The sequence below is a fragment of the Myotis nattereri genome (genome assembly GCF_964212035.1).
Source record: "Myotis nattereri genome assembly, chromosome: 14".
In the NCBI taxonomy this organism is placed as follows: domain Eukaryota; kingdom Metazoa; phylum Chordata; class Mammalia; order Chiroptera; family Vespertilionidae; genus Myotis; species Myotis nattereri.
Genome location: NC_138089.1, coordinates 34724034 through 34750265, shown reverse-complemented (window position 1 = coordinate 34750265; position 26232 = coordinate 34724034). Strand labels below are relative to the sequence as shown.

Here is a 26232-nt window from a genome sequence, read left to right as displayed (position 1 = left end):
GTCCATTACGGCCACACTCAAATGATTTGACAATCCGAATGGAAGAAGTTTATGCTCCTCTTACTGGTATGAAAAGAAAGAACCTAATCAAGGCGATGCTCGAGCGGTGCTAGGCCCAGGGGCTTCCTTGTATTAAATGCAATGCATAAATCTGCATATGTGTATTTCTCTGAGGGAGCGAGTCTGCAGTTTTCATCAGACGCCAGGATATCTGTGAGCCAAAACAAGATTAAGAACCACAACTTTAGGGACTGGAACTCTCCCAGCATGGTGTTCTGGAGAGAGATGAGATTGCAGGAGCCCAAGTCCATTGAGGCTGAGTTTTAAAGTGAACAGTCATTAAAAGGTGAAGGAATGATCAGTAAGTGCACAGGGTTTCCTGTTGCAATTATGAAAATGTTCAAAAATCAATTGTGATGGTTGCCTAACTCTGACTGTAACACAAGTAAAAACTATTGCACACTTCTAATGGGTGAATTAGACGGTATGTGAATTACAACTTAAAATTAAGATCTTACCAAAGACAGACTCTGATGGGTAGCAATACCTACAAATCCAAGCTTACATTCAGAAACCATCACAGCGCATGCAGCACAGGCTGTTCCAACATTTCCTGTTTTCCACTCTCCACTCACACTCCAGAGTGACGGTGGCAGCCATCTTTGGGGAGTTGGCGATCAAGCTCCATCTGAATAAGTGCTGTGGGTGGGGGTTCTGCACCCTGAGGTCACGTAGGGAGGGGCTTTGCCAGGGCCCACACTCTGCAAGGCTCCTCTCCCTCTAACAGCAGGGTCTTGGGTTGCCTGTGAGGGGAGCAGTTTCCAGGATTACTGAGGGTTCTGGCAGCCAAGCTCCTAATAACCAGCCAGGCCGAGCTTCTGGGCCAAGCATGTTGTACGTAGGGGCTGCAGGAATGCTCAGCACCAACCTCAGTGGTGAGACGTGGACTGTTTACAGAACGTTTGAGAGAGGGTTATAGACCACTGATGGGAAATGTGGTACAACGGGGGCTGTGCCCTAAGACTGCTTGGCAAGTCCCCCAACATCTGGCATGGCTGGGCAAAATAAAGAGAAGCCAGGCGCGTGACATGAGCCCGCGCCTGTCTTCGGCTGTGGAAAATGGATCAGCGGTGAGGCTAGTTTGCCCAGAGCTTTAACAGAACAGCCATCCCGTAGGAGGCACCTGGTGTGGGTGAGCTCACTGCCCGTTCCCAGCGCTGTCCTGATGCCCATGGCACGGGCTTGGGGAAGCAATGGGGGCTCTAGGTAGGCTGTCTCTTGGATTTGTCTTACCTCAGATGAACAGCATAAACTGAAACCAGTCCCTGGACCTTCCTGCAATCTAGGAGACATGTCTCAGATCCTCAGCCTAAACTTATGTGGAGAGTGGCTACAGTGTTTGGACAGGTTCAAGACTCGGACTAATGAGAGGGCACAGTCCTCTCATGGCCACGTGCAAGTCCCAACTTGGAGGGCAGAGCCCGCCCAGCACAATTATAGCCAAAAGCTATAGTTGTGAGCTTGAACCTATGGTCCGAACACGTGGCCCCACGTGCCTGCGTGATGTGGGCTTGATAGAGTTCAGGTGCATGTAATTGAGTAGATTAGAACAGTGTAAACATTTGACCTCACCTCATGGAATCTGGCTATAAAATAAAGACTCGGCTTTCGGGCGCCGTCGCTGTCTCTCCATCAGAGAAGCAGCATCCCACCAAGACCCAGCTTTCATTCTCTTGTCTGTCTTTCCTCCATCCTTCACCGCCCCACTCAGGTTCACCCTTGGCCGTGCTGGCGCGGCACAAACTTAAATGTAGGAGTGTCTTCTACCGGTTAATCTCTCAGCCATGATTGAGCCTAGTCTTTGCTGCCAGCAGGAGCATGGACTGCAAATGTGCAGGTCCTTATGTATCCCCACAGTGAGCAGTGGCTGGGGCAGGAGTCCAGTGGCTTCCCTGGGGACATCCCTCCTGGTAGAGAGGCCCCTCAGCCCAGCACAGCACCCTGGCAGCAGCCTGTTCATATGAATATGTGCTAGACTGTGGAAAAAGAATGGGAAAGTTCTAGACCGATGGTAGGTTCAACCTGCCACCTTCGGCACGGGCTAACATTTGTAGACGAAGATCTCTTTATTTGGCTCCAAAAAGGTTTAACACTAACACATTTTTTAATAACACCAAGCAATTCCAGTCTCTTCCCAGGCTAAGTCATTCCTTAAATCCACATTTCTCAAACTGTCTTCCAGAGATCCGAAATTTTTCAATGTGTTAGTAAGTGTTCCTTAGAAATATGCCAAAGCAGAATGGGAAAGGCTATGCATTGTAGCCCCAGGCCGAGGGCCAAGTTGGAGCTGGGAGAGCTGCCTCTCTTCCTCCCACTGGCCAGATCCCTCCATCCCTCTCCCTGCTGGCCTCCCGGATTGCTTCCCAATTCCCTGGGAGCTGGTGGTCTGAACTCTACGCTCAAAACCTCGAGTTTTGAACCTTCCGTGTGCCAGCGACTTCTTTGACAGTGGCGGAGCCTATGGATCCCTGAGAATAATGATTAAGTGCATAACAATGTTAAAAAGAAAACCAATTATATCGGCATTCAGTTATCAACACCTAAGAAAAACAAATTTGTGATATAATACGTGCCTCTATTAATTCATTAAATAACATGACCGAGCAGCAGGTCTATCCCCTCCTATGCTTTGAAGCAAGGATGCATGAAAATAATATTTTGAGGTGTCTGCCACACTGTAATGAAATATGAAAAGATCTGATTTCCATGGGAAGAAAGCCCCAGGTCTGCCAGCACTCCTGTGGCTCATGGCCTAGAATCCTAATGGAATAAAAGCTCAAGTTCAGGGAAAGCTATTGAGGATAAGGATGTCAGTGTTTCCTATCCGAATTCACAGAGCCCTAAATTCTGTCTTTGGACCCCATAGTAGGGAGTCTGTGGACTCCAGGTTAAGAGGCCCTGAGCTTCCTTATGCTTTACCTCCTGTCTGGTCAGTCTGGTTGTCTGTGAACATTCACTTGTATAGAGGGGGCAGTACTTGTGCTTAGGGTCACCCGTCACACAAGAACTTAGTCTTTAAATGGATGGGACCGCAAACCGACTTACACACATTCATGGCACACCTTTGGGCATCTTGGAGAACTAGTGTTGTACATTAGGCAAGTCAGAGCATTCCACCTGGGCTACTGGTGAGCCTTGGGGTCTTAGAAGCCCTTCACATTTGGGGTGCCCAGGCCAAGCCCAGGATGGCCAGAGCTTCTGGCTTGGAGCTTCTTGGAGGAAAGCCAGGTTTGGCTAAGCAACCCATAGTCTCTGTACAGTACAAACCCAATGAATGACACATGGAGTCTTGGGCTTGCTGCATGTGACCAAGGGGAAGCTGGACCACTTGTCCATCTCCTTTGATCCTGTGGACAATGGGAGGGGGGCCCTGGCATATTGGAGAAGCTGGTGCTTTGCACTCAAGGGGAAGTTTGCAGTCCCAGTGCAGCTGCCTGGGGACAGTAAGGCAAGGGACAGATGGAGGGTGGTTGGTATAGGAAGGCCAGGTGGAGTTCCTGTGGGTGCAACTCTAGATAGCATGTCCAAATCTATGACAAAATCAATGGTCTGAATCTTTCTGGAATCTCAACTCATGTATTTTGGACCCTTGGCCTAAAGATGAATATCACAAGCAAGGCCAAAAGTATTCTCTAGCCATGGTCATTGAATCGTGGCTGTCTGCTGGCGTGCCCTGCTGCCTCTCACCCCAAGCCAGCTGCAGGGTAACTGATCCAATAAGAAATTCCTGTTTTGCATTATTTAATACTAGATCTGAAAATGTTTGATTGGATTTAAAATCTATTCATAATACTACTAGAAACTTCAACAGTAAATTTGCCAGTGTATGAAGAGGAATTACAATTAGAGTCTAAATACAATTTGTATTGATGTAATTTTCAAATTAATGTTGTAATGAAACTTACCACTACTTTGCAAAGTTTCTCATCACAGCAAACTAGGAAGAATTTAAAGACATTGTTAATTTAAAAACATCGTGATCAGAAATTGTGTGTAACAATTTCAAGCATAAATCCTGATATAAAAAGTTAAGGTCACGAAAGAAGGCTCAGAGTTTTCATTAAAGTTTCTTGAAAAGATCATATTGGAAGTTTCATATAAATCCGATGTCTTTCCTAATACTTGCATTTTATTTTTATCATCATAATTAAATACTGCAGAGAAAATGTAATGAAATTTGTTCCCTGTGGGCACACTTAAATCCTCTTTCGGTTTCCCCCAGAGGGCTGTGCAAATACTATTGTCTATGCTTTTCGGGGGAGGTCCTCTCAAATATTCAGCCATGAGGTGAGCGACCTTGTGGCGAGGACCTGATAAGTTGTAGGCCAGCCCTTCCACCTCTTCCTTTCTGCCTCAGCTAAAATATTTCTGCAGTTAAAACCTCTTTTGATTAACGGTTAAACATATGTGGGTTACCCAGATGACAATTCATCCATTTATTAATCCATTCATCAAATGTTTACTCAAGCAAACCTCTGATCTTAGAAGACTGAGCTCCTGCTAATTCCCTGAAGATGCCACACAGACCCCAGCTCCCTTCACGCTCCCAAAATCTCTGACAAGTGCATACGGCGGACACACCTGCGCTTTTCGCAATTTGCATTACCAGTGCTAACAGTCAGCTCAGTGCCAGGGCCATGGGGCCCAGTGGAATGAGTCTGAGAGCGAAGAGGAATGCCTCAGAGCTGCCTAGCCACTCAGCAGCTGTCTGCCCTTGGGCGGTTCTTCCTGGCAGAGGGCGGACTCTGATCCTCCCTCAGCAAGGCTGCTACCGCTCAGGTGAGACGCTGAACGCTGAAGGGGGAAGAGAATCAAAAAGCTGTAGATGAGGCCGCAGCGGTGGCATCAGGCATGGAAGAGGGCAGCTGTGGGAGAGCACCCGCTCAGGGTCAGCAGCTGGCCCGGCCTCGGGGCCTGGGAGACGATCAGAGGGGCAGGGAGGGGTCACTGGATAGTCGAGTCAGTCTGTCCAAAGGTGGCCTGCGGCCTGGTTTTGTTTGGAGGTTTTCACAGGCTTCTTGGGAGATGCTGGCCGGTCAGCTTGTAATGTGATTTCCTGATTGGCACTGATTAACCATTTGTACGCCATAAGCGTCTATAGACGCAAGCGGCGGACTTTTTTTTAAATTAAATTCAAAATATCGTGACAGTTAACTGGTTAACTTTTCTTTTTTTTTTTTTTAAACATTGTGCAGGCTGAACAGCAAAGTTTGCAACCTCTGGCCACACCAGTGTTGGGATAATAAAGATGGGCCCATTACCACGGCACGGTCCGCAGGAAAAGGCGTGGGGAGGGCGGCAGGAGGAGGCCACTTGCCTAGTCCGCAGGGTTCCCAGGGACATTGATGCCACAAAAGCTGGTCACGCACCACGTGTGCGCTCCATCCTCCAGGGAGGAAGGGCTCATTTTGCAAAGGGTTTGACTTCTAGGAAGCGCGAAACCCATAAAACTTCTGGAAGAAAACAGGAGACAATCGTTGTGAGCCTGGGTCAGACAAAGATTCTATTTTTTAAAATGGTGGCATGGATCATCTCTTTCCTCTTGGGTTTAAGAAATGCCAACACCTCATATACGCTTCAAAGCTTACATAGAATAAAAGGTTTTTGAAAACTTCCTTGTGGGCCCTTCTAATGCCATACCCTCCCTTCTGTCTCCAGGAGCAAGCTCTCCGGTGACAGCGCTGACACTTCACAGCCATATTTTTGTGTGTGTTGTACACCTGCACAAAGAATACATAGCACAGTTTCATCATCGTGACTGTATTTATATACACTAGAAACAATTACATAACGAGCTTGAAATTGATACCATTTTCCACATCATAACTACACACCTGATAATACCTAGAAGTCTATCTAATAAAAGATATGCAAGACTCCACAGAAATCTGCTGCACCTCGCCGAGAGGAAGTTAAGAAGAGGCCCCCTCATTCTCCGAGGTGGGAGACGGGAGAGGGAGGATGGGGTTGGAATGGCATCCGATGTCCACACACTGCCTGACCCACCAGTATTCATAACGTGGACATTATTCTGACCATGGAAATATCAGGGTGCAGTGGACTATAATTAATGTGACTTCCACCATGGAGTTAGCATTTGTTTTGTTCTCTGCATACCTTTCACCAAATAGTCCCCCAAACTCCTTAATGTCACTACAAAATTCCCTCAATAAAGTCACCTGCATCAGATGCCCAGTTGATGGGTCCCCTTTTATTGTCTCCTAAGGCGGGCTTCCTGGGTGGGTCTGCCCTGCTCCTCTCTAGACGGGTTTCATCCTTCCTGCTGGCTGCACAGCCAGACACACCCCTAAGCTCCCTAGGCTCCCTTTGTCTCTCATTAGGGTAGGATTCCCCAGCCCCGAGCGGACTCTGTTCTTGGTTTACACCCTCATTGGGTAGCACTCTCTGCCGGTGGAAGGGCTCCTGGGAAGCTCTAATGCCTTTTATGTCCTCATCTTGAACATCACACACCCTCCTTTCTGCCACATTCTGTTTGCTAGTAGGGAATCACCAAATACAGCTCCCACTTTAGGTGGATGGGAATTGCAAAAGGGGTAGGGGTATCAAAGAATTTGCGGGCATAACTTTCAAGCCCCACAGACGTCATCTGTAAGCAGAGGGGGTCCTAGGGGGTCCCGGTTCTTTCACTGGAGTCCTGCTCAAAGAACCTGTGGGTCTTGTCTTGGGCTGCTCAGAGAGGACTCTTCCAGTCTGTGCTTGGAGAATATAAGCCAGGTGGCCAGGTTTGGGGTGCTAAGGTGGATAGAGGCTTGGGGTGGTCTCACCGCTCAGTATACAAGTTGTACATATTTTTAAACTCTTATCTTTCTTCCGTGGCTTCTGATGTTGGCTTGCAGGCTTTCTTGAGTGGGAGAGTTTCCTCTCTCTGGGATCCCCTTCCCTATATCGAAGTTACAGCTGTTCTACCGGCTCCCAGACCCCAGACTAGAGCTGGGCTTTGTACAGATGGCTCAGGGCTTCCTGCCGGGTGGTCCCGGACTCTAATAGGTAAGATCACGAGCCAGTGGGTACATTGGCTCATTTGGACCAATTTAAGGCCATTACCCATGAGGGAAGGGCCTTTGGAACAGAGGTGTCCAATAATGTAACAGCGGCTCGAGGAAAGGGGAGCTCCTGGTCTCCGGGAGGATTCCAGGAGAGGCAGGGAGTCTGGTGTTGGAAACAGCATTTCTTCTTGTAGAGCCTGAAATCACTGACGTCCATGGTTCCATGAGGGGCCTGGGCCTTTGGATTCTTCAGCGAACAGTATCACCCTCATATGTGGTGACCACTGTGCTGTGTGTGTGTGTGTGTGTGTGTGTGTGTGTGTGTGTGTGGCGGGGGGGGGGGGGAGGGGTAAGGGTGGGCGGGGAGAGGGCGGGGATGACAGCCAGCCTTCCCTGAGCACTGGCTGTGTGCTGGGGACTGGCCTGTTCCCTGTGTGGGTGTTAGCTCATTCCATCCCCACAAGAAACTTACGTGACCAGGCTCTGAGTGTCATCCCTTTAGCTGCCATGGAAGCTGAGACAGGCGGCGGCAGAGCTGGGGTAGCACTCCTCACGGTGTCCCATCCTGCGGTGTCCCCCAGGGTCTGAGCCCAGGCCCCCAGCCTCAGGACGGCCGGAGCTCTGTGAGGAGGCCTCCAGCTAGCTGCAGGGCTTCCCCGGTCCAAGCCATGCTTGGAGAAGGAAAGAGAGCCTTCGATCCCACAGTCGTGGCTCCTGACTGCGCAGGACGGCTTTCAGCCAAGCAGGGACCAGCGGCTGAGGGGTCATCTTTCCAGAAAGAAGCCCATTCGCCTCTTCTATTTTTCCTTTTTATTGAATGAATTGGAGTGACACTGGTTAACAAAATCATACTGCTGTCAGGTGCACAATTCCACAACACGCCATCTGGACACTGCCCCCTGTGTTCACCAGCCCACGTCGAGTCTCTGTCCATCCCTGTTTATTCCCCCACCCCCCTCCTCCACCTCCCACACCCCCAGTCGCTACTTTTAAAAATGGCCTTTCAACACCCTCGCTGAGCTTTAAAAATGTCAAGCGAAGCTTTTACTGACAGCGGGCTTCCTCCCATGACCAGGTGACATCTTCTCCTCGTTGTGCTTCTCCTGGGAGAGGGGAAGGGCATCCGATGCCGGTGAAATGGGTGCCCGCGCGTGCCTGGTGCCCACGCTCGCCCCAGGCCCGTGGGCGGATGACCACAGAGGAGCTGGGGGTGGGGGACAGCCTCCAAATGCTCTGGCATCTCGGCTGCGCTCAATTTTTCATAACATCATAAAATGTTAAATTTCAGACCCTCCGGGTGTTCACATACATACAGATACACACACATCGCGAGGTCTTCACCGGGCAATTTGCAATTCTGCGGTCATTTTGCTTTAAATAAACGTTTCCTCATTTCCCCTTATCACCGTTGTTTGTCCATATGGGAGCTGCCGGGGCCCCTCACTCCTGACATCTGGGCTGCATTAATGATGCTGCCCAATTGTTCCTGGCCACTCACGGAGTGGCTGCCCGCTGCCCTCGCTCCACAAGCCTGTCCACAGAACTCCCTGCCCCCCTAGAGGGGGGCGCCTGGGTCCCCCACACCCACGGTGAGATGACGGCTGATTCCTTGTGTCAGGGAGGCAGCCAGCCGTCCCTTTGATGAAAACGAAGGATGCCAGCAAGCGCTGAAGGCAGAGGCTCCCTGGGAAGAAGGGCGCTCCTCCCATCGATCCGTTGCCCTGATCGCACGCATGCCCAGCCAGGTGGCCATTTCTTCCTTCCTGGAAACAAACATCCCCGCAGGGCCCCGCTTACACTGCGTTCGTTAGCGGGGATGGAGGAGGAAAGAACTATTTAGCGGTTGTAACTCAACAGTCTTTTCGGTCAACAGCCCATGTAAATAAACCCAGTGATGTGCTCATTCATTTCTGAAATGACGTATTGATGTTCAGACTCACTGATCACTTATTCCAAAGGCAAGGCGTTGTTTGATCATGGAGATGAAATAGCAAGGAGGTTGGCTCAGGTTCGCTCCTCCTGGAGCAAAAGGTCTGTGCACTTGTGTGCTAAGGTGGGTACGTGGAGTGGCACCTCCTGGGGCCCAGAGGTGGTCAGGGGGCCTCCAGCGCATCCTTGAGCACACGGTTTGGTAGTTGACTGGCTGTCAGTCAGTGGGCTAGGTTGCTGGGAAGCCAGTGCTCGCCCACGGATCGGAATCACCTCCTTTGGTATTGTGGTCTTCGCCTGATTTGGCTGCCTTTAACTCAGGATTGGCAAATGCATGGCATACCTCACCCTTCAATTGAGGGGCTGTGGCTCCCTAGGTAATCACAGCACTCTTTCCTGCAGAGCTCGATGTGACCTCAGACTCCTTCTTAACCCTGTGCTCCAGGCAACAGTGGCCAAACGTCTGGAGAGCTGGTGTCAGGTAAGGCATGAAACACTTGGCAGGCCCTGTCCAGGTTTCCTTCTCATTCTCAAACCCTCCCGAAGCAGCTTTGCCACCCGGAAGTGCCCAGAACCTTGAGGCTCATTGTCTCTGACACCTCACCCTGCAGGCGTTCCCTGCAGGACCAGCCCTGAGGACAGCCTTGCTCGAAAAACCCAGCTCTGACTGTTCCCTGGAGCACTGTTTTCTAACGAGCAACTCTCCTGGAGACAGTCCCACACTGGGTGGGAAATGTTTATGCATTTTGCTCTTAAATAACCAAAGATTTGCCATCCCACAGCTCTTTCCTAAGATAGCGTGTTCTCCTGGGATTCAGGAGCTTTCTCAGGAAGGTTTATTTGTTGGGCTCCGTTTGGGTGGGTGTGGGTGGGACCAGCAGATGCCCTCAGCTCGATCTGTGTGCTTTTCAACAGGAGCACCCAGCTGAGGGTATAGGATCTCATTTAAACGGGGCTGGGGTGAGGGAAATCTGGGCAGGACCCCTAACTAGATTGAGGAAAGGAAATGCCATAAAACTATTCATGGCCCCAGGGGGTCCCTGAGCGTCCTCTGCTACCCACCTACCTGTGGGTACCATGACTTATAAGGTGGAGCTTTCTCACCTTCAGGGCTGCACCCTGCCTCAGGTCCCCACCTGGCCGTGGTGCTCAGCCATCCTACACACTGTCGCCTGAGAGTGAGGACTGCAGCACCTGGCTCCGGAGCCCCCCAAAACGGAGGGGATTCTGGGATGTTTCCTGCCTCCTGATTAAGAGCAGTTTTTGTTTGAAGACCCACCTTTCCCATCAGTGCCTGAGGCAAATGATGCCTTCTCCAAAGGTGGGTGGCCCACTTCTTCTGGAAGGCTTTCATGGAAACCTTGTCTTAACACCACCCAATAGTCCTGGTGTTCACATAAGAGGGGGAGCCGTGGGGCAGGTAGGTGGAGGGCTCCTGCCACCATAGGAAGCAGTCACCATCATGTAATGGAGAGATGAGGAGGGCTTGAATTACGGCAAAGGCCGTGCCATGGAGTGGACGTGGAATTACCAGTAGAAGAGTAGGTCAGATATGAGCCACAGCCAGCATAGACTACATTTCACCATTGGGCGGGAGGTGGGGGTGGGGGTGTGGGGGAGGGGGATGAAGGAGTCACTAGTGGCCACCAGCAGTTTAATTTCGGTACCTGGGGGATGGGGAGGCATTTGCTGCCTTGAGGGCCCAGGGGGAGTTAAGAAAAGTGACTTTGGTTCAGTATCTTCTGACTCTGGGATGCCTGTGAGACATCTGAGAGAGGACGTCTCAGCTGCCGCCTGACTTTTCGTTTTCTTGCGGTCTGCTTGCAAAATCAGAGAGAAGCAACAGAGTGTCAGGGGCTGTTGCTTCCCCTTTGCTCTGAGGCGGGGTTCTCTCCAGCCCCTTGCCCTCAGGCGAGAGAGAGAAGCCAGCAGCACCGTCTGCTGGGGGCTGCAGGGCGGGCTCTCAACGCAGCGGGGCCCTTCAGATGTTCCGCAACTGACAATCCCAGGTCTACCGCCTGCCGGCACCTGTTCTCCGAGACACAGCATCACAGGCTCCTCCGACTGGAAGGGACGTTAGAGGTCACCAGTCCAGCCTCGGGTTGGCATTTTCAGAGTGTTCTAATAATTCGGGAGTTCCTCCGTTTAGTCACGCCAAGACTGTTTCTTCTGACTCCCCTGAACATGCTGTTAGAGGCAGGGTCCCCCTGAGGGCCTCCTTCCTAAGGAGGCGCATGCTGGGACTCCTGTTCGTGGATCTCACAGCGAGGGCCAAGACCGGGCGGTTTGGGAAAACACATTCTTTTTGTCCTTCACCGCACAGCTACGAGAATGGTCTCCATGGTTACGGCCGCTTCCTAGAGGTGTCTATAGATTTTCATTTGCTCTATTTCCCTAAATGTCTAATTTATGAATAATCTGTTTAGAAAGCCTGCTGGAAAGTTTCTGCATGTATATGACTGACTATCAAGAAATATATATTTATATATGCAAATAAAAAAATACGGCGAGAGGCATTTTGGGTAGATGCTTTTTTTTTCTCTCCCACTAAAAACAGAAATTCGGACTGACTTTAAAAATTTCAAGTTAAACAAGATTCAATGAAAGAAACACTGCCTTCATGTTCTTCAAAGGCATGTGAGCCAGAGAGGGGCGGGAGCTAACCTAATTATGTTTTCTTTAATGTGAAGTAGCTATTTGCCTGACATGCCGTTTGCATCTCACCACCACATTCAAATGGCTGGGACATTGATTTTCCCCCTCCCATCCCTCGGGCTTCCTTTGAACATGAAAGTGTTTCTTCCTGTGTGTGTGTGTGTGTGTGTGTGTGTGTGTGTGTGTGTTTCCCCTTTTTGTGAGAGCAGTGATAAGAATGGATCAATAATTACATTGTTGGATAAAAATGAATATAAATTTTATTGAAAAACAACACCAGCAACAATGTGGGAAAAGCGTACTCAACAGCCACCGGCCCACACAACTCGATGCACGCATAATGAAGAGTAATCACGTCGGAAAGATGTCCACCCAGCCCTTCCAAAGGAAAAGAAATGACAGGCCTCAGGTCACCTGACGTGGGACACAGATGCCCACCGCGGAGGACGGCAACACCGCTGGCCCTGTGTTGGCTGCAGGCGGTCAGGTGGGACCGGTTTGGAGAGAGCCTGGTCCTCGCCGTCAGCGTGGCTTCTAACACCTTTCCACGTCCCAGGCCCTTTGAGAAGAGGATTTCACAGATTCTCTCGGCAACTTGTCCCTCCTGCTTAACAGGAAACAGTTCTTTATGTCTAGCCTAAATCCTTCATGCTCCAGTTCATCTATTTACTTCCCTTTAATCTCCGCAGGCTGTGTGTGGAGTCTGTCCTGGTGGGACAATGCAACGTATGGGGAACTCACAAGGATCAGAACCAGACTGAAAACGGAGCCAGCTGTGCTGGAGCCGCTTCCCAAACAAGCTGAAACGAAGTTCATTGCCTTCGCGGGTGTAGCCCATTTGCTCCTGCACCCTCCTTCCTTCCCTCCCGAACCCAGAACCACCGCACCTTTCCGCCTTCGGCCTGAGGGCTGGCCATCCTGGACTTGCCAGCCACAGCTCTCTGAGTGTGATCGGCTTCGGTCCTTCACTGGCATAGTAATGAGAGTGCTCAAAGCTGTCCCATCCTGTCCCACGTCCAGTGTTTCTGTTTCGGGGATTTCGGGGCCAAGCACGCCCGAATCCTGTCATAGTCCGTGTCTTCTCGCCAGGCAGTCCCCCAGGCTCGCTTCACAGCTTGTGCGTGGCAAAAATGTGCTCGGTGTGCACACGAGAAAGCACGGAGAAGCCACGAGGGAGCACCAAGTGAATTTAACACAAACATCTCAGCAGCACTTAACAAATTCTGCGGAAAAACCCTGGCGAGAGGGTCCGCCTCGCGGAGGTGTGCAGCGACGACAGTTCTGCACGTTGGGCACCAGGGGGCGCCCGTGCCATTCCCCCGGCCGCGGGGACTCAAAGCCGGGGAAACAAAGACGGGGATTTGAATAAAAGACTTCAAAAAATGCAACCCCAAATTCCACCCTGAGCAGCATGCGTGTAAAAATTCATGAATATGGGATTTCATTTCATGTATTTTTACTTCGGTGGAAAAGAAATGCAGGTGATTTTCTGGCTGTGTCGACAGCTGTCTTTACAACGGGCGTGCCTGGTTAAATGAGGAGGGAAGGGCACGCGATGCCCCGCAGGCACTTTGAGAGGCTGGGCCTCCTCTCTGGGCAGCTCCAGTTTTGCTGGGTGGCATCCTCTGCAGGGTCCAGGATATACTGATTAGGTGTATGGCTTTTAAAGAGATGCGTGTCTTTCTCTGCAGGAGGCGGCCCGCTCTGGGTCCAGTGAATGACAGGAGTCATGGAAGGCACTTATTATTTTGATGAAACAGCACATTCCTTTCAGCCCATAAAATCAAAGGTGTGAGAAAAGGCTGTTTTGAGGGTGTAAGCACTCCCCTTGCTTCCCTGTGGCGGAGCACAGCGGTTCCTTCTCCCAGCCTTTGTGTGCTCTCCGGGCGAGTGACATGGTGCTGAATGCCTGGGTGGCAGAGCCTGCCAGAAGGCACTGGATGCAGGCCAGGGTCGCTCAGCTCCCCGTGGGGGTACTCCCCTCGTGTCCCAGGGCCGCCGGCCTGGTGGGGGATGATGGAACTTCGGACAGGTCTGGGTGAGGAGGCTGCTGCCACCCACCCTGAGCTCTGGGATGAGGGGCAGGGCCCCCCTTTGTTTCCTCTGTAGCCCCAGCATGTAGCACAGTGCCTGGTGCTTATTAAATACCCCCACAAACATGGGTGGAATACTACACCAATGTGAGGATGAAGGCAGAGGAGGCTGAGGGTCCCTGGCTGACCCTGGCTGTGGCTGAGCCTGGGGGCAGTTGGAGCAGCCGTGGGGGGAGGAAGTGCTGGGCAGTGCTGGCTCTCAGGGGTGGGGGGCGCTGAGATAGGCAGAGGCCACAGAGCTGGAGAAGCCAGGAGGTCAGCAGGGCCACCTGGAGAGTCTCTGTGTGTCGGATGGTGTTGCATCAGCCATGCAGGGCATTCTCCATCCTTCTCTCCCCCCTGCCCCTGCAGGAGCTGGCCTTTCCACGGTTGCCATGGCAACGCCTGCCAGAGGTGCTGCTGAGGGCCAGCTGGACAGTCTCGGACCTGAGTAAGCAAGAGACTCCGGACTGTTCCCATGGAAGGTGGGATCCCGAGGGTCTCTCTTGTCAGAGAAAGGGAGGGAGATGGGATAGGGACGAGCACAAAAACTGCTCCCAGGGCAGGCTGAGGCCCCCCCCCCCCCCAGCTGTGGCTTTGTTGGCGGGGACTCCTGGGGCCTGCAGAGTCCTAGTATCTGGGATCCTCCTTGGCATTGCAGGGTTGCACGCCTCCCTCGCCTGGCCTCCCGCCCAGGTCTGTGTTTAGGGTTATCCACAAGGCTCCCCAGGGGCCGGCAGGCCTCTTGAGGCTCCCTGTGCAGGGTGCAGGCTCAGAGAGGGCCTGGAAGGGCACCCCCAACTGACCCAACGGTCTGCAGGCTCCTCTGGGAGCACAGAGCCGGAAGTCTCGGCCCTCGCTTCAGCACTGAGCTGTGGATGTCAGAGTTGCCTTTGGCAAAGATCTGCCAGGATACCCAAGAGTGGGCACTGGCTTCTCTCTGCTTCACAGTCTCCTCATCACATCTCTGTTGCCACATTTCCAGTGTACACAGGGGTGGTGGGGGCCACCAGCTTCCAGCCAGTTCGGGGAGCTCCCATCCTCTTCACACCTTTCCCCCCTGGGCTCTCGAAAAGCAAGAAGCACCTAATGAAGAGACAGCAGGAATTCGGAAGATGGTCAGGTCTGGGGAACAAATGATAGTCCGACCTGGGATCCAGGAGTGAGTGAGAAACACTGTGATGCTACTGGGAAGGGGCCAGGGATGGAAGGCGACTCGGCCTTGCAAATCACGTCCCTCTGGGGCCCAACAGAGCATGAATTCTCTCCCCAGCACGTGAAGAGCTCCCAGCCTGGCCAGCACCCCTGCTTCCCCACATCAGCCCTACAACAAAGACAACAGCATGAACACGAGAAGGGGCACCTGGGCAGTGGTGTACAGTTTACAAGACCGTGGATTTACATAGCACCTTTTTCTTCTAAGGGGGCCTTTGCCTCTGTCCCCTCGGCCACCGCCACCCCTGAGCGAAGCCCTCAGAACACAAACATCACAGCTCCGGCAGCAGGGCGGAGAGACGGAGGCAGAGGCCTGGGAGTGATTCCATGCAGACTCAGTGGTGTCCAGGGCTCTCTGCACTTCCCTGGGGCCCTCCCTGGCGGGGTCACAGGGCCCGGGCCCTCACTGGTCGTTCACTTTATATTTCAGGATGTAGGAATAGAAGCTGTGGTTGGCGTTCTCCAGCACCATGACGTAGACTTCCTGGCAGCCGGCCGTGCTGCAGCTGCCCTCCCAGTAGCCCTCGCTGTTCAGGGCCAGGGGCCACGTGTCCTGCCCCTTCACCAGGGCCTTGGCGACGCCGTGCAGCTTCAGCTTGAATGGGACGTTGCGGTTGGCGGGAAGCACACCCGACAGAGGCTCCAGCAGCTCGTGGTCCTGCCCCCAGTTACCAAAGCTCTCGGGGAACATGGGCCAGTTCACCTTGGTGTTGGAGCAGCACAGGAGATAATTGAAGACGAAAGCATAGTTGCCGGGTTCCTGCCTCTTCTTGACGAAGATCTTGAGGGCAAACTTGCCGGCGTGGGGCAGCTGGACTTTCAGCTCTGTCCGCTTCTCCCGGTGCAGCTGGAAGATGTAGCGCCGCTGCGTCTCCTCGGTGCTGGGGCCGTCGTCCCCGTGCAGGGACGCCAGGACGCTGATGCCCTCCTCCACGCCGAAGCTGATGGAGCAGCGCCCGTCGCTGGTGTGGATGATGGGGTCAGGGTGGGAGGGCTTCCGGATGCCCATCTGCTCCGAGAACCAGCTGGGGCCCACGGGCTGGTGCAGCTCCGATGGCAGCCGCACCCCCACGTCCACGTAGTTACACTTGAGCGTGTACTCCAGCACGGAGCTGTAGATGTCGGAGTTGCCTTTGGCAAAGATCTGCAGCTTGTGGGTGCCCATGGTTGGAGGGTAGACATCCAGCTTCATCCCGTTCTGCTGGAGTCTCAGCAGCCCGTGCTCCTGCTTGCCATTGAGCATGAACATGAACAGGGTCGGGGCACAGCTCTCCACGGTGATTGTGGCCTTCCCGTTCACTGTGGAGGGAAAGCCAAGGCCGGGTGAGGTGGGTTCAGCCTGTGATGCTGTGCTGGTAAATGGGTAACAGCTGGCTCTCTGGGTGCAAAACCCTGACTTGTAGTGTTTGCCCCTTTCCGTGGTGTAAATACTTGCACCATGATTGATTTTAAGTGTCCAATGTGTTGTCCCCAAACATGACATAAGCCAGCTGCAGCACCCCCCTGGGAGGGTCCCCCTACCTGCTGCAGGTGGTTCTCTTTGAGGGAGTTGAAACCTGGGGTCTCAAGAAAACAACCTGCCCCCAGCTGTCTGTGCTCACCGCACTCATCTGATTCCCCTTATGGAAGCTGCATGGAGGCTTAGCCTGATTCCAGAGCAGGGGAGGGGCCCAGGAGTGAGGAGGGTCCGGGCTCTGGCTGCAGAGCCACCCTGTGACCCTCTCCTCCAAGTCCTGAGCCTTGCTTTCACACCGCTCCCTCCAGCATCTGCTTATTACAGTGACAACAGCTGTCACGTCAACACATCACCTTAAAAATGGTTTGGAATGGCGTCACTCCTGCGGACTGTGCTCAAAGGGTGGGGCTGCTTCCTTGCTCTACCCCCCTCTGCCTCACGCTTCCTCATGGGCGTGTCTTAGCCATGTTTGTGGAGTGAAGACCCAGTGGGTGCACGGGCGGGTCCTTGGCCTCAGCCCTCCCTCTGCCTCTCCCCTTACCCTCTCAGGCACTGCCAACTCCTCACCCACCTTACACCCCCAAACCCCTCCCCATGGCAGGTCCCCTCTATCCATTTGGCTCTGAAATCTGGCCTCTGTCTCCATTCTCCAAAGTCTTCAGTGGCTTTCTTGGAGAACCCAGGCTGCAGGCCACACCCTCTCCTCCCCTTGGGCCGCCACCCTCTCCAGCTTGGCCCCCCTTTCCATTCCTCTGACTGCCGACTGCTCTCATTCCTTCCCTTTCCATTACACTCACTGTGGGGTTCTTTGTGCTTCCTGCTATTTTCGTTTTCTACACTCTTTGACTACAGCCTTCAGGACCTATGGGACACCTGTCCCAAGGTCACCTCCCAAGAAAGTGACCAAGAACAATAGAGGGTTGCAACCCTCTCCCTTCACTTCCTCTTCTAAGTCAGCTCAGTGGGCAGAGCTATCTCAGCCCTCAACTGCTCATGGCCCCATCCTGTTCCACCTAACATCTGAGTTGGTTGTGAGGTGCCCCTGCAATTCACGTTTGATGTGTGGGACACTGGCCGGGGCCTGCACACGGCAGCCTGAGGGCTCCTGTGAAAATATCCCCCCTGCCTCTCCCGGGCTCACTTCTGCGGTCACCATCCAACAGCAGACCATTGCCCAGGCCTGGCCAGCGCCAGGGGCCTCCTCCTCAGGGCCACAGGGCATTCTCTCACATCCTCCAGGGGCACTGCCCTTCACCCCCAGGACCCTTTCTTCCCCTCCACAGCATCCCCCAAACCTGGGCAAGACCTGACTGCCAAGGAGCCTTCCAGACCCCCCAGATGAGGCTGAGCATCCTGAAGGCCCCTCTCCCGTCCTGTCTCCCTTTCAGGAACGTAGCACTGCTGTCATGAATTTGTCTTATTTTAAAAAATATTTTTATTGATTTCAGAGAGGAAGGGAGAGAGAGAGGGAGATAGAAATATCACTGACAAGAGGAACTCATTGATCGGCTGCCTCCTACACGCCCCCTACCTCAGATCAACCCCGCAACCTGGGCAGGTGCCCTGACCAGGAATGGAAATAATAGTGGAGAAAAGGACGTAAGAATAGAGCCACAGTTGTTTAAGAATTATTCGCCTTGCGAGCTACAGATAAGAAGGTTTCTTACAGACCTGAGGAAACTGGAGGATGTGTGGCAAGAAGAAAACAGAGCTGTAAAAAGATAAGAGACACCTGGGGCCCTCAAGTTTGCCTCAGGAATGCTGACCATTCTCTGTCCCAGGAAATGGCAAGCTGTTTTACTACTACTGAAAATTAACTACCTTGTTATCGGACTTCAAGATCCTGGAAGGAGACACACAGACACACAGACCCCGGGCCCTGCAGCCATGTCCTCCCCTCCTCACCACCATCCCCCTTGCATACAGCCTTTCTTCCTTATTCCTATACTAGAGGCCCGATGCACAAAATTCGTGCAAGAGTAGGCCTTCCTTCCCCCAGCTGCTGGCACCAGCTTCCCTCTGGCACCTGGGACCTGGGCTTCCCTCTAGCCACCAGCAGGAACCCGGGACCCAGACTTCCCTTGCAGCCTCGGCTTTTGTCTGGAAGGTCGTCCAGGAGGACGTCTGGTCTAATTAGCATATTAAACTTTTGTTATTATAGATAATCAGCCAGCTCCTAGGAGGTGGGAGAGCAGATTTTCACGGATGACCTGCTGCCTCCCCTAGGGGCAGCATATGTGAGCATTACTGGAATAAATGCTCACATAGGATTCAACTCTGTCTCTGCTTAATTGGCTCAGGTAGTAACAGGCAGCCCAGACCCATGGATTGTCAGGTTTCAGAACTGTGACCTCCTGGTTCATAGGTCAACATGCAACCACTGAGCCACACTGGCCAGGCATGAATTCATTTTGTGTAATGTCTGTCCTTCCTGCTGAGTGGGGGTGCTGTGACCAAGGGGCCCTCCTTTCCTGCTTGTCCCAGTGCCACCCGAGGGTTCTTGGCAAAGGTGAGTGTTACGGCTGGGGAGACACAAATAAAGGGCTGGGGCTGCCTGGGGACGTAGGAGCCCATGTCCACCTTTGTCCCTTTCTCCTCCCTCCCCCTTCATGGCCCTCTCAGAAAGGAAGGGAGAGAGCTCACTGCTATCAGTGGCTTGCCACCCCACTGCCCTGTGTCTTCTTCCTGTCCTGCTTGTGCACCCCGGTTTCCCTCTTCTGCTTCCTCCCCACCCCCACTCTTACCTAGCTCCAACCCAGAGGCATTCTTTAAATATGCATCTCGAGTATGGAATCACATTGCAGATAACTATCTAAGAAAGCAGCCCGTGCTGACATTTCTTGCAAAGGCACAGTCAGCTCGGTGGCACGAGTTAGATGTTGGTGTGCCTGGTGCGTTCGTCCCTGTGGCTCCTCAGACGACAGGCTCCCCACCTGAGGAGACCCTGGCAGCCCAGGCCATCCTGCCTCCGCGCAGGCCAGTGGCCTCCTGCTGTTATTTCAGTAGCAGGAGCCCCCGGGTGTTTGAGTTTTAAAAAGTAAGCCGGATTCAGCCTGGTTAAGGAAACCCTTGTGAGGCAGAGGGACAAGGCAGCTGGAACTAACACAGCTGCCCCCATCCCCTGGCAGTGGGCCCACCCCACAGGCCACCCTGTGTGTGCGACCACTAGTGTGAGCTCAAGCCTTCCGTCCTGAGAGCACACAGGCCCCCTGGGATTGGAGAGGGAGAACCCTGCAGGCCGTCCTTCGTTGAGGTGGAGGGGAGCACTGACCGGCTGTGCTGAGCCCTGTGGTGTGCCCAGCCCAGGACCAGGCACCAGGGCCTTGGAGATGCATAAGACACAGTCCTCTGGAGAGAGTCCTGTGAGGCCCACGACCACAGTTTTGGATCCCTGGAGGTGACCCCCATATGCCTCATAAAGTGCAGACGATGCTGCCGTGGGGAAGTGGAGAGCAAATGTCACGCAGGCCAGCCATGGGGACAGCTCAGCTTGGGGTCCTGCACTGCCCAGCCCAGCCCCAGGGGAGCTGGCTGGAAAAGGCTGGGTCCTGTCCCTGGGAGGAGGGAGGTGGAGCAGAGGTCAGCAGAGCCAGCAGCATCCCGGGCACGGAGGAGGCTGCGTTGCCCTCTGGAGCCTGGCCTGGGTCTCCAGTCTCCGGTCTCTGGAGCTTGAGCTCAGAGGTTTCAGGAACATGTCCGTCCCCACGTACCAGGATGCCTGCTCTGCTCCAGCTCCCAAGACCCCGCTCAGTGGCCACCTCCCTAAGAAAGCCTCTCCCCACCCTGGGCCCTGGGAGACCCTGGCCACTCCGGGCTTCTGGTCAGACCACTGACACACAGAAACGTACTCAGCTGGGCCAGCCGTGCTCTCTGCCAGGAGTTTGGGAAGAGAATACAGCAGGGCAGTCAGCTTCAACTGGGAGGGGGTGCAGCCAGGGCTGAGCTGTCCCTGCTGCTGGGAGCTGAGCGAGGCTCAGCCAGAATGGGGGACTCAGCCCTTGGGTAGGAAAGCCCGCAGGCTCCCTCCATGCCCCCTTCTTGGTACATGCTGGTGTGAGGAGGCTTCTGTCCCTGCACGTGTGACCAATGGCTTGACAGCCTTGGCTGCCTCAGTGGCCCCCTCCCCCCGAATGCCCCCACACATACAGCTTACACTGAGCTCACGGGCCTGGAAGGACAGTCCCATGGGGGCCCAGGCGCCTGGAGGCACTGAGCAGGCTGCCCTGTCCCTGCTGCGGGCGCACCGGCCACCTGCCCGGGGTTACCTGTTCTGATCATGGGAGTCTCCGGGTGGGCACTCAGCATCCCCTTGTTGTAGAACTCACTCTTGTGATACATGTTGTTCTCGAACTGCCTCAGGGACTGCGGGGGCTTCAGCAGCTGCCAGTTCTTGTTGTCTGGGAAGTGGTCCTCGATGAACAGAGCGGGATGTGTCAGGAAGTAGAACTCATTGTAGCTGGAGCGGAGGGAAAGCTGGTCAGCAGCCGCATGGGGTGCGCAGGGCCAGCTCTGTGGAGGGGGCGGCGGGGCCTTCCAGGGGGGTCTGCGGGGCCTGCTTTGGGCTAACAACCCCCCCCCCCCAGGAGGGGGCCTGCCTGCTCCCGGAATGGGAAGAGGCACCACCTCCAATCCTGACATGGGCGCTGGAGACGACACCTCAGGGTCTGCTTCTCGAAACAGGAGCCAAGGCAGGATGTGAGTCCCCGTCTGAAAGGCCACAACCCACAGCTGTGCCTGGGAGGAGGGCCCCCTGTTCTCAGAGCCAGAGGCTTGAAGGGAACAAAAGGCATGGCCTGCGCACCAGGCGCCAGGCAGTGGAGGGGAGGGGGCTGGGGCGGAAAGTGCTCAGGGGGGCCGGCTCCATCACCCCCTGGTCTCCTTGCCTGAGCAGCTGTGTGGGAGGAGCCTTCTGCAGTGTTTAGGGTTGATCCCATGTGGCTCTCTGGGGGTCAGCGATGGGCATCAAGAAGAGAATGGGGAGACTCATCTGAGATGGGGAGGCTCTACTTGGCCCAAAGCGAGCAGTGCCCAGAGCTGACAGAGGTGAGGAGGTATGTGAGTGCACCGGTCCTGCCTGTGTGTGTGTGTGTGTGGGTGTGGGTGTGTGGGCGCATGGGCAAACTCTTGCATTTGTCCTGTGTGCGGGGCTGTCAAGATTTAAACTGAAAACATCAGCGAGAGAGACAACGCTCATTTCTCTGATGGATCTGAGCTGCTGATGGACATCACAATCCACAGTGAATGTCAGGGCCTTTGCTTAAGGCCAGGGTTGGCCAGACCCTGCACTCAGTGTGGCTCAGGGTCCTTGCACACCATCAGCACCCCTTCCTGCATTCAGCCCGGAGAGGAGGAGACCGACCTGGTGTCTAGGGAGCAGCAGGAGAGGGTACGGGTATCTGCATCATGATACAGTCAATGGCCCAAAACCTGCAGGGAACCCATGGAGAGTTAAAGATGGTTCCCAGCCCCGCCTTTCCTCATACGTGGCCCGCGGGCAAAGGCTGGAGGCTTTTAGCTCTCGGGTGGAGGGAGTAATAGGGAGCCAGAGGAGTTCTGCCTTGTGCACCCCATCAGTTCTGGGTCCTTATAATTGGTCTGGAGCTGGCTCACTTTGGGGCTCGAGGGAAGGTGGAGCAGCCAGGAGCAGGCTGAGGCCTCCCTGGCCCTCCTTCCCTCTGGCCACCTCCTTCATCCTTGGCTCTCCCCGTATCCACCTCCCAGGATGGAGTCTGGTACTCACAGGAAGGTGAACTTGGAGGTGGTGGTGTCCACCAGGCCACTGCCCCAGGTGCTGTCCAGCAGGTGCCACCTCCCTTCCAGGTACACGGCGTTCCAGGCGTGGTCAAACTCCCCTGAGAAGCTCTGCCCCGTCTGGTAGCCGAAGCCCTTGGAGTAGCCGGGCACCGTCATGCACTGCACTCCAGCGATTCTGGGGGCGACAGCGGGTCTGAGAGGCGGCTCCTGCTGGGCTGTCCCCGCCCAAGTCTGTCTGTCAGTGGCCCCAGGCCTCCGGTGTGTCTGCTGTCCCTGAGGCCCTCTGTGTCTCTTTTTCCTTACCTCTCACAGAGCCACACACATACAGCCTGCGGGCTGTTACCTCCAGAGCAGGGGCCTGGACAGTCCTGCTGGTGAAGACTGGCTGTCGTCTGGCTGCCTGCTCCTCCATCCAGACTAAATTTCTCTCCCCAGAGCCTTCCTGGGTGCTCACCACAGTGAGAACCACCTCAAGGACATGGAAACCAGGGAAACGATGGCCTTCTTGAACCAGAGCAGCTCTAAATGCCTGTACGACTGAGGGGCGGGGTCTAGCTGACACGGTGGGGTGTCAGGGAGGTGTGCTGGAAGCCGGGGTGCAGAAGAAAGCTCCGCCTGCTCAAGATCCTCTTTGTGGGGACCCATGGGGTGGGCAGCCTGAGTATCCAGCCCTGACTCCAGGATCGTTCTGGTCCGACTGACATGCGTTAAGGTCATGACTGCTGTGGCCACAAGTTTGAAGTCCCCCACAGTTGTCCTTGGGGATGCAGAACACTGATGGGACTTTCCAAGCTCTTGGGCCCCTTTGGTGGAGCAGCGCCTGGCGCTCACAACTGAGCTGCTGACACTTTCTGGGGCCTGGACAGTGGGGCCTGGGTGCTGGCCACGTCTGGGAACCTCGGTGATCACTGGAAGCTCCAGTGTGGGTGTCTATAGCTGAAGTCCTGAGGCCCAGATCTGAGTGTTGGGGACCACCCCAAGGCCAAGCCAGAACTGGAGAGTCCTGGGATGGTGGGCGGCCTTCCTCTTCAGTACCCCAGCCCCCCTAAATGGCAGCCGAGGGGGTGGACTGCTAGTCTGACTGGGGGCACCTGTGCTAGTGTTCTGGGGCTTTTGTGTGAGTTAGAAAATGTTGCCTCTTCTTTGAGACACTGTCCTTTCGCTTGTGGACGACGGGCATAATAAATACACAAATCCACGCTACCCGGGGGTGCATGTGGCCCCTCAAATGGGCTCCTTGGAGCACACAGGCTGCCCACAGCACTGACCCGGTGACCTGACTCTGCACTCCGGGGGTCACCAGGGCTGGTTCAGGGGGGATGCTCTGGTGACGAGGTATATCCATGGACCAGGTCCACAGCCTCAGTTGCTCTAAGCAAAAGCGCCACGGGGCCTCTCAGGTCCTGGGGTGAAACTGCCACACACTCACCATGGCAATGGGGGGAATCTCCCCTATAAAAATGAATGTTTAATGAACGATTAGCAGAATGCTGGACTAAGTGTTACTTATCTATAGCTATATATCATTGTTGAGAGTGAACGAAGCGAGGTGAGGAGCCTGCAGGTGACCACACTCCACCTGCCTGGGTGCTTCACCTGCACGGGATGAGCCCTGCCCGCCACCTGGCGGGCACAGGCCGCTCTGCTGGGGCTCTTGATGGGCTTGGCTGTCCCACAGCCCCCACTTCTGCTGCAGCCTCCCAGGGAACAGACCAGCTGGGCCCTGTCGGAGGACTTTGGGAGCACGTGGGGGACGGGGGCAGAAAGCAAGAGACACTGGGTCCTGATGTTTAGATTTCCTGCTGGTAAAGATCAAAACTGACTCTCAGAGCAGCAGGGCGGCTCAGAGGTTGGAGGCCCAGGAGGCAGGGCGGGGTGGGCCCATAGGAGGGGAGAGGGCAGCATGCACACCTGCAGAGCCCCTGCCTCACCTCGCTGCAGAGGAGGGACATGCAAGGCCACGGGGTCCAGGGGGCTTGTTCCCACGATGAGGAGATCTGAACATTTCATAGTCTTAGAGCAGCGGTTCTCAACCTGTGGGTTGCGACCCCTTTGGCGGTCGAACGACCCTTTCACAGGGGTCGCCTAAGACCATCCTGCATATCAGATATTCACATTATGATTCATAACAGTAGCAACATTATAGTTATGAAGTAGCAACGAAAATAATTTTATGGTTGGGTCACAACATGAAGAACTGTATTTAAAGAGCCAGAAGGTTGAGAACCACTGTCTTAGAGCAAACTGCCGGCAAGAGGGGAGGTCAAAGCAAGGCCAGAGGGGTGGGAAGGAGGTCTGGGTGGGGGTTGGGCCTCTACTGGAGGGCTCCACGTTCTCTGAGAGGGGGTGAGGAGGAGAAATGCGGTGAAGAACATTTAGTGAGGTAAGGAATGCTCCTGAAGCAGTGCTAATTGACAGGAGCCCATAAAACTCTGCCCTCAGCACATTGTGTATGAGAATGCGTGTGTGTGTGTGTGTGTGTGTGTGTGTGTGTGTGTGCCCACGTTCATGGAGGATGAGAGACAGAGGGGGAGGGCAGAGAGAGAAACAGTGCAAAAGTCACCTGGGATTCTGGGGGATTTAAATTTTCTTCTTTGAACTTCTCTATATTTTCTAAATTTTCAGGAATGATTATGTGTTACTTTTGGAATTGGAAAAAATGCATACATCCTACTTGAAATTACTTTCTTCGGTGAGTTATTTTCCTTTCTTGCCCAGATGTCTGTGCATATCGATTCTGAGTACATGTGGGGGGAGAAGGGAGCTGGCCTGTTTGTAGAAAGAGGCACTGAGTGGAGCTGCCCCTCCGTACACCTGCCCGCGGATGCTCATCCGCTCAGAGCCACCTGGACACCTAGAATCAGGAAGGGAGGAGGCTCCACAGTGAAATGGAGCTGGTGCTGATGCAGGCAGCATGGCCGGTTCAAACTCGGCCTGAGGGTCCTCCTAGGACCTAGGTGATGCCGTGTCCCTGGGCTGTGTGCCATCGGGGACCCTCCCATGGGGCGGATGGAGTGGGGGTAAGATTTGAGAACCTGCCCAGGCTTGGGGTGCTCCAAGCTGGAGTGGGAGGTCACTGGGCAGAGCCAGGAGACCCCAGCTCTACCCCCAGCTCCCATGGTCACCTCCAGTGTGACCTTGCCAGGCTTATCACGGGCAAAAAGAAAAGCTGGCATTCAATGATCTCTGACAGGCCAAGGAGAAGATGGGAGGGCCATGGGGAATGCCTGGGGCAGAATAAAGATGAAAAAGGAAACTCAGCTCTAAGCTTATGCCATGCTCGACTATGATGTGAGGACATTTATTACCTGGCAGCGATGTGCCAGATGATTTGGACAAAGCAGTCCTCATGTAAAGCATTATTGTTCATATTCCATGATTCTTGTGCCAAATTGTGGAACTAGTGATTCCAGCTGCTGGTAGCTAGTCAGGATGACCCGTGGCCATTTCATGCCATCAAGAGCTTGCTGATGCATACACTCTGGGCCAAGCACTGCACCAGGGACCAGGGAATTACTATCATATCATATATCATATCATATCATATCCTACAATATAGTAAAATGTAATATTCCAAACATTAAGCTCACTGGCTTCCCTGGAAGTGCTCATAGTTGGAAGTTGGAAGGGGGCAGATAGGTGAACCGTCACTGAAATGCTAGTGATAAACAAAGCCCCGGGAAACCCAAAGGAGGAGGGATTTGCTGGAAGGAGCTGGGAGGGTTTTGAAGAAGGGGCAGAGGATGAGAAACCTCCTACAGAGCCCAGGCCAGCTGTCCTAGAGCCCCCAATACCACCCGAGGAGACCCGTCTACTAGCTCCGGCAGGCTGCAGAATCTTGGGTTTTACCTTTCACCGTTTTGAAAATCCCCAAGCCAATGGTATTAGTTGTGGAGGATCCAGACTGACTCACTGTGTACAGAGCTGGTCCAGGCCCTGCCATCGGAGCTGCGTGATGCTGCTTCAGCCCCACACGGCCAGGCCCCCAGCAGGTGCACCCACCAGGCTCTGATGCCCCCCTCCTGCATGTCTGAACCCCGCACAGAAAAGGGGATGGAGGGCGGGTGGGAAGGATGGTGGCTGC

The 26232-nt window shown here is 54.1% G+C and overlaps 1 protein-coding gene across 1 annotated transcript in view; it reads right to left on the bottom strand.

Moving 5' to 3' along the window:
- Window positions 1-15084: 15084 nt before the first annotated feature.
- Window positions 15085-26232, bottom strand: part of KY (kyphoscoliosis peptidase) — a gene marked incomplete at its 5' end in the record, with an annotated part of 40972 nt that continues 29824 nt past the window's right edge. The window contains 3 exons of the mRNA XM_081105507.1: window positions 15085-16237; window positions 20660-20850; window positions 22135-22323. Coding sequence (XP_080961633.1) covers window positions 15342-16237; window positions 20660-20850; window positions 22135-22323 — 1276 coding nt within the window. The 3' untranslated portion in view covers window positions 15085-15341. The remainder of the gene's footprint in view (window positions 16238-20659; window positions 20851-22134; window positions 22324-26232) is intronic.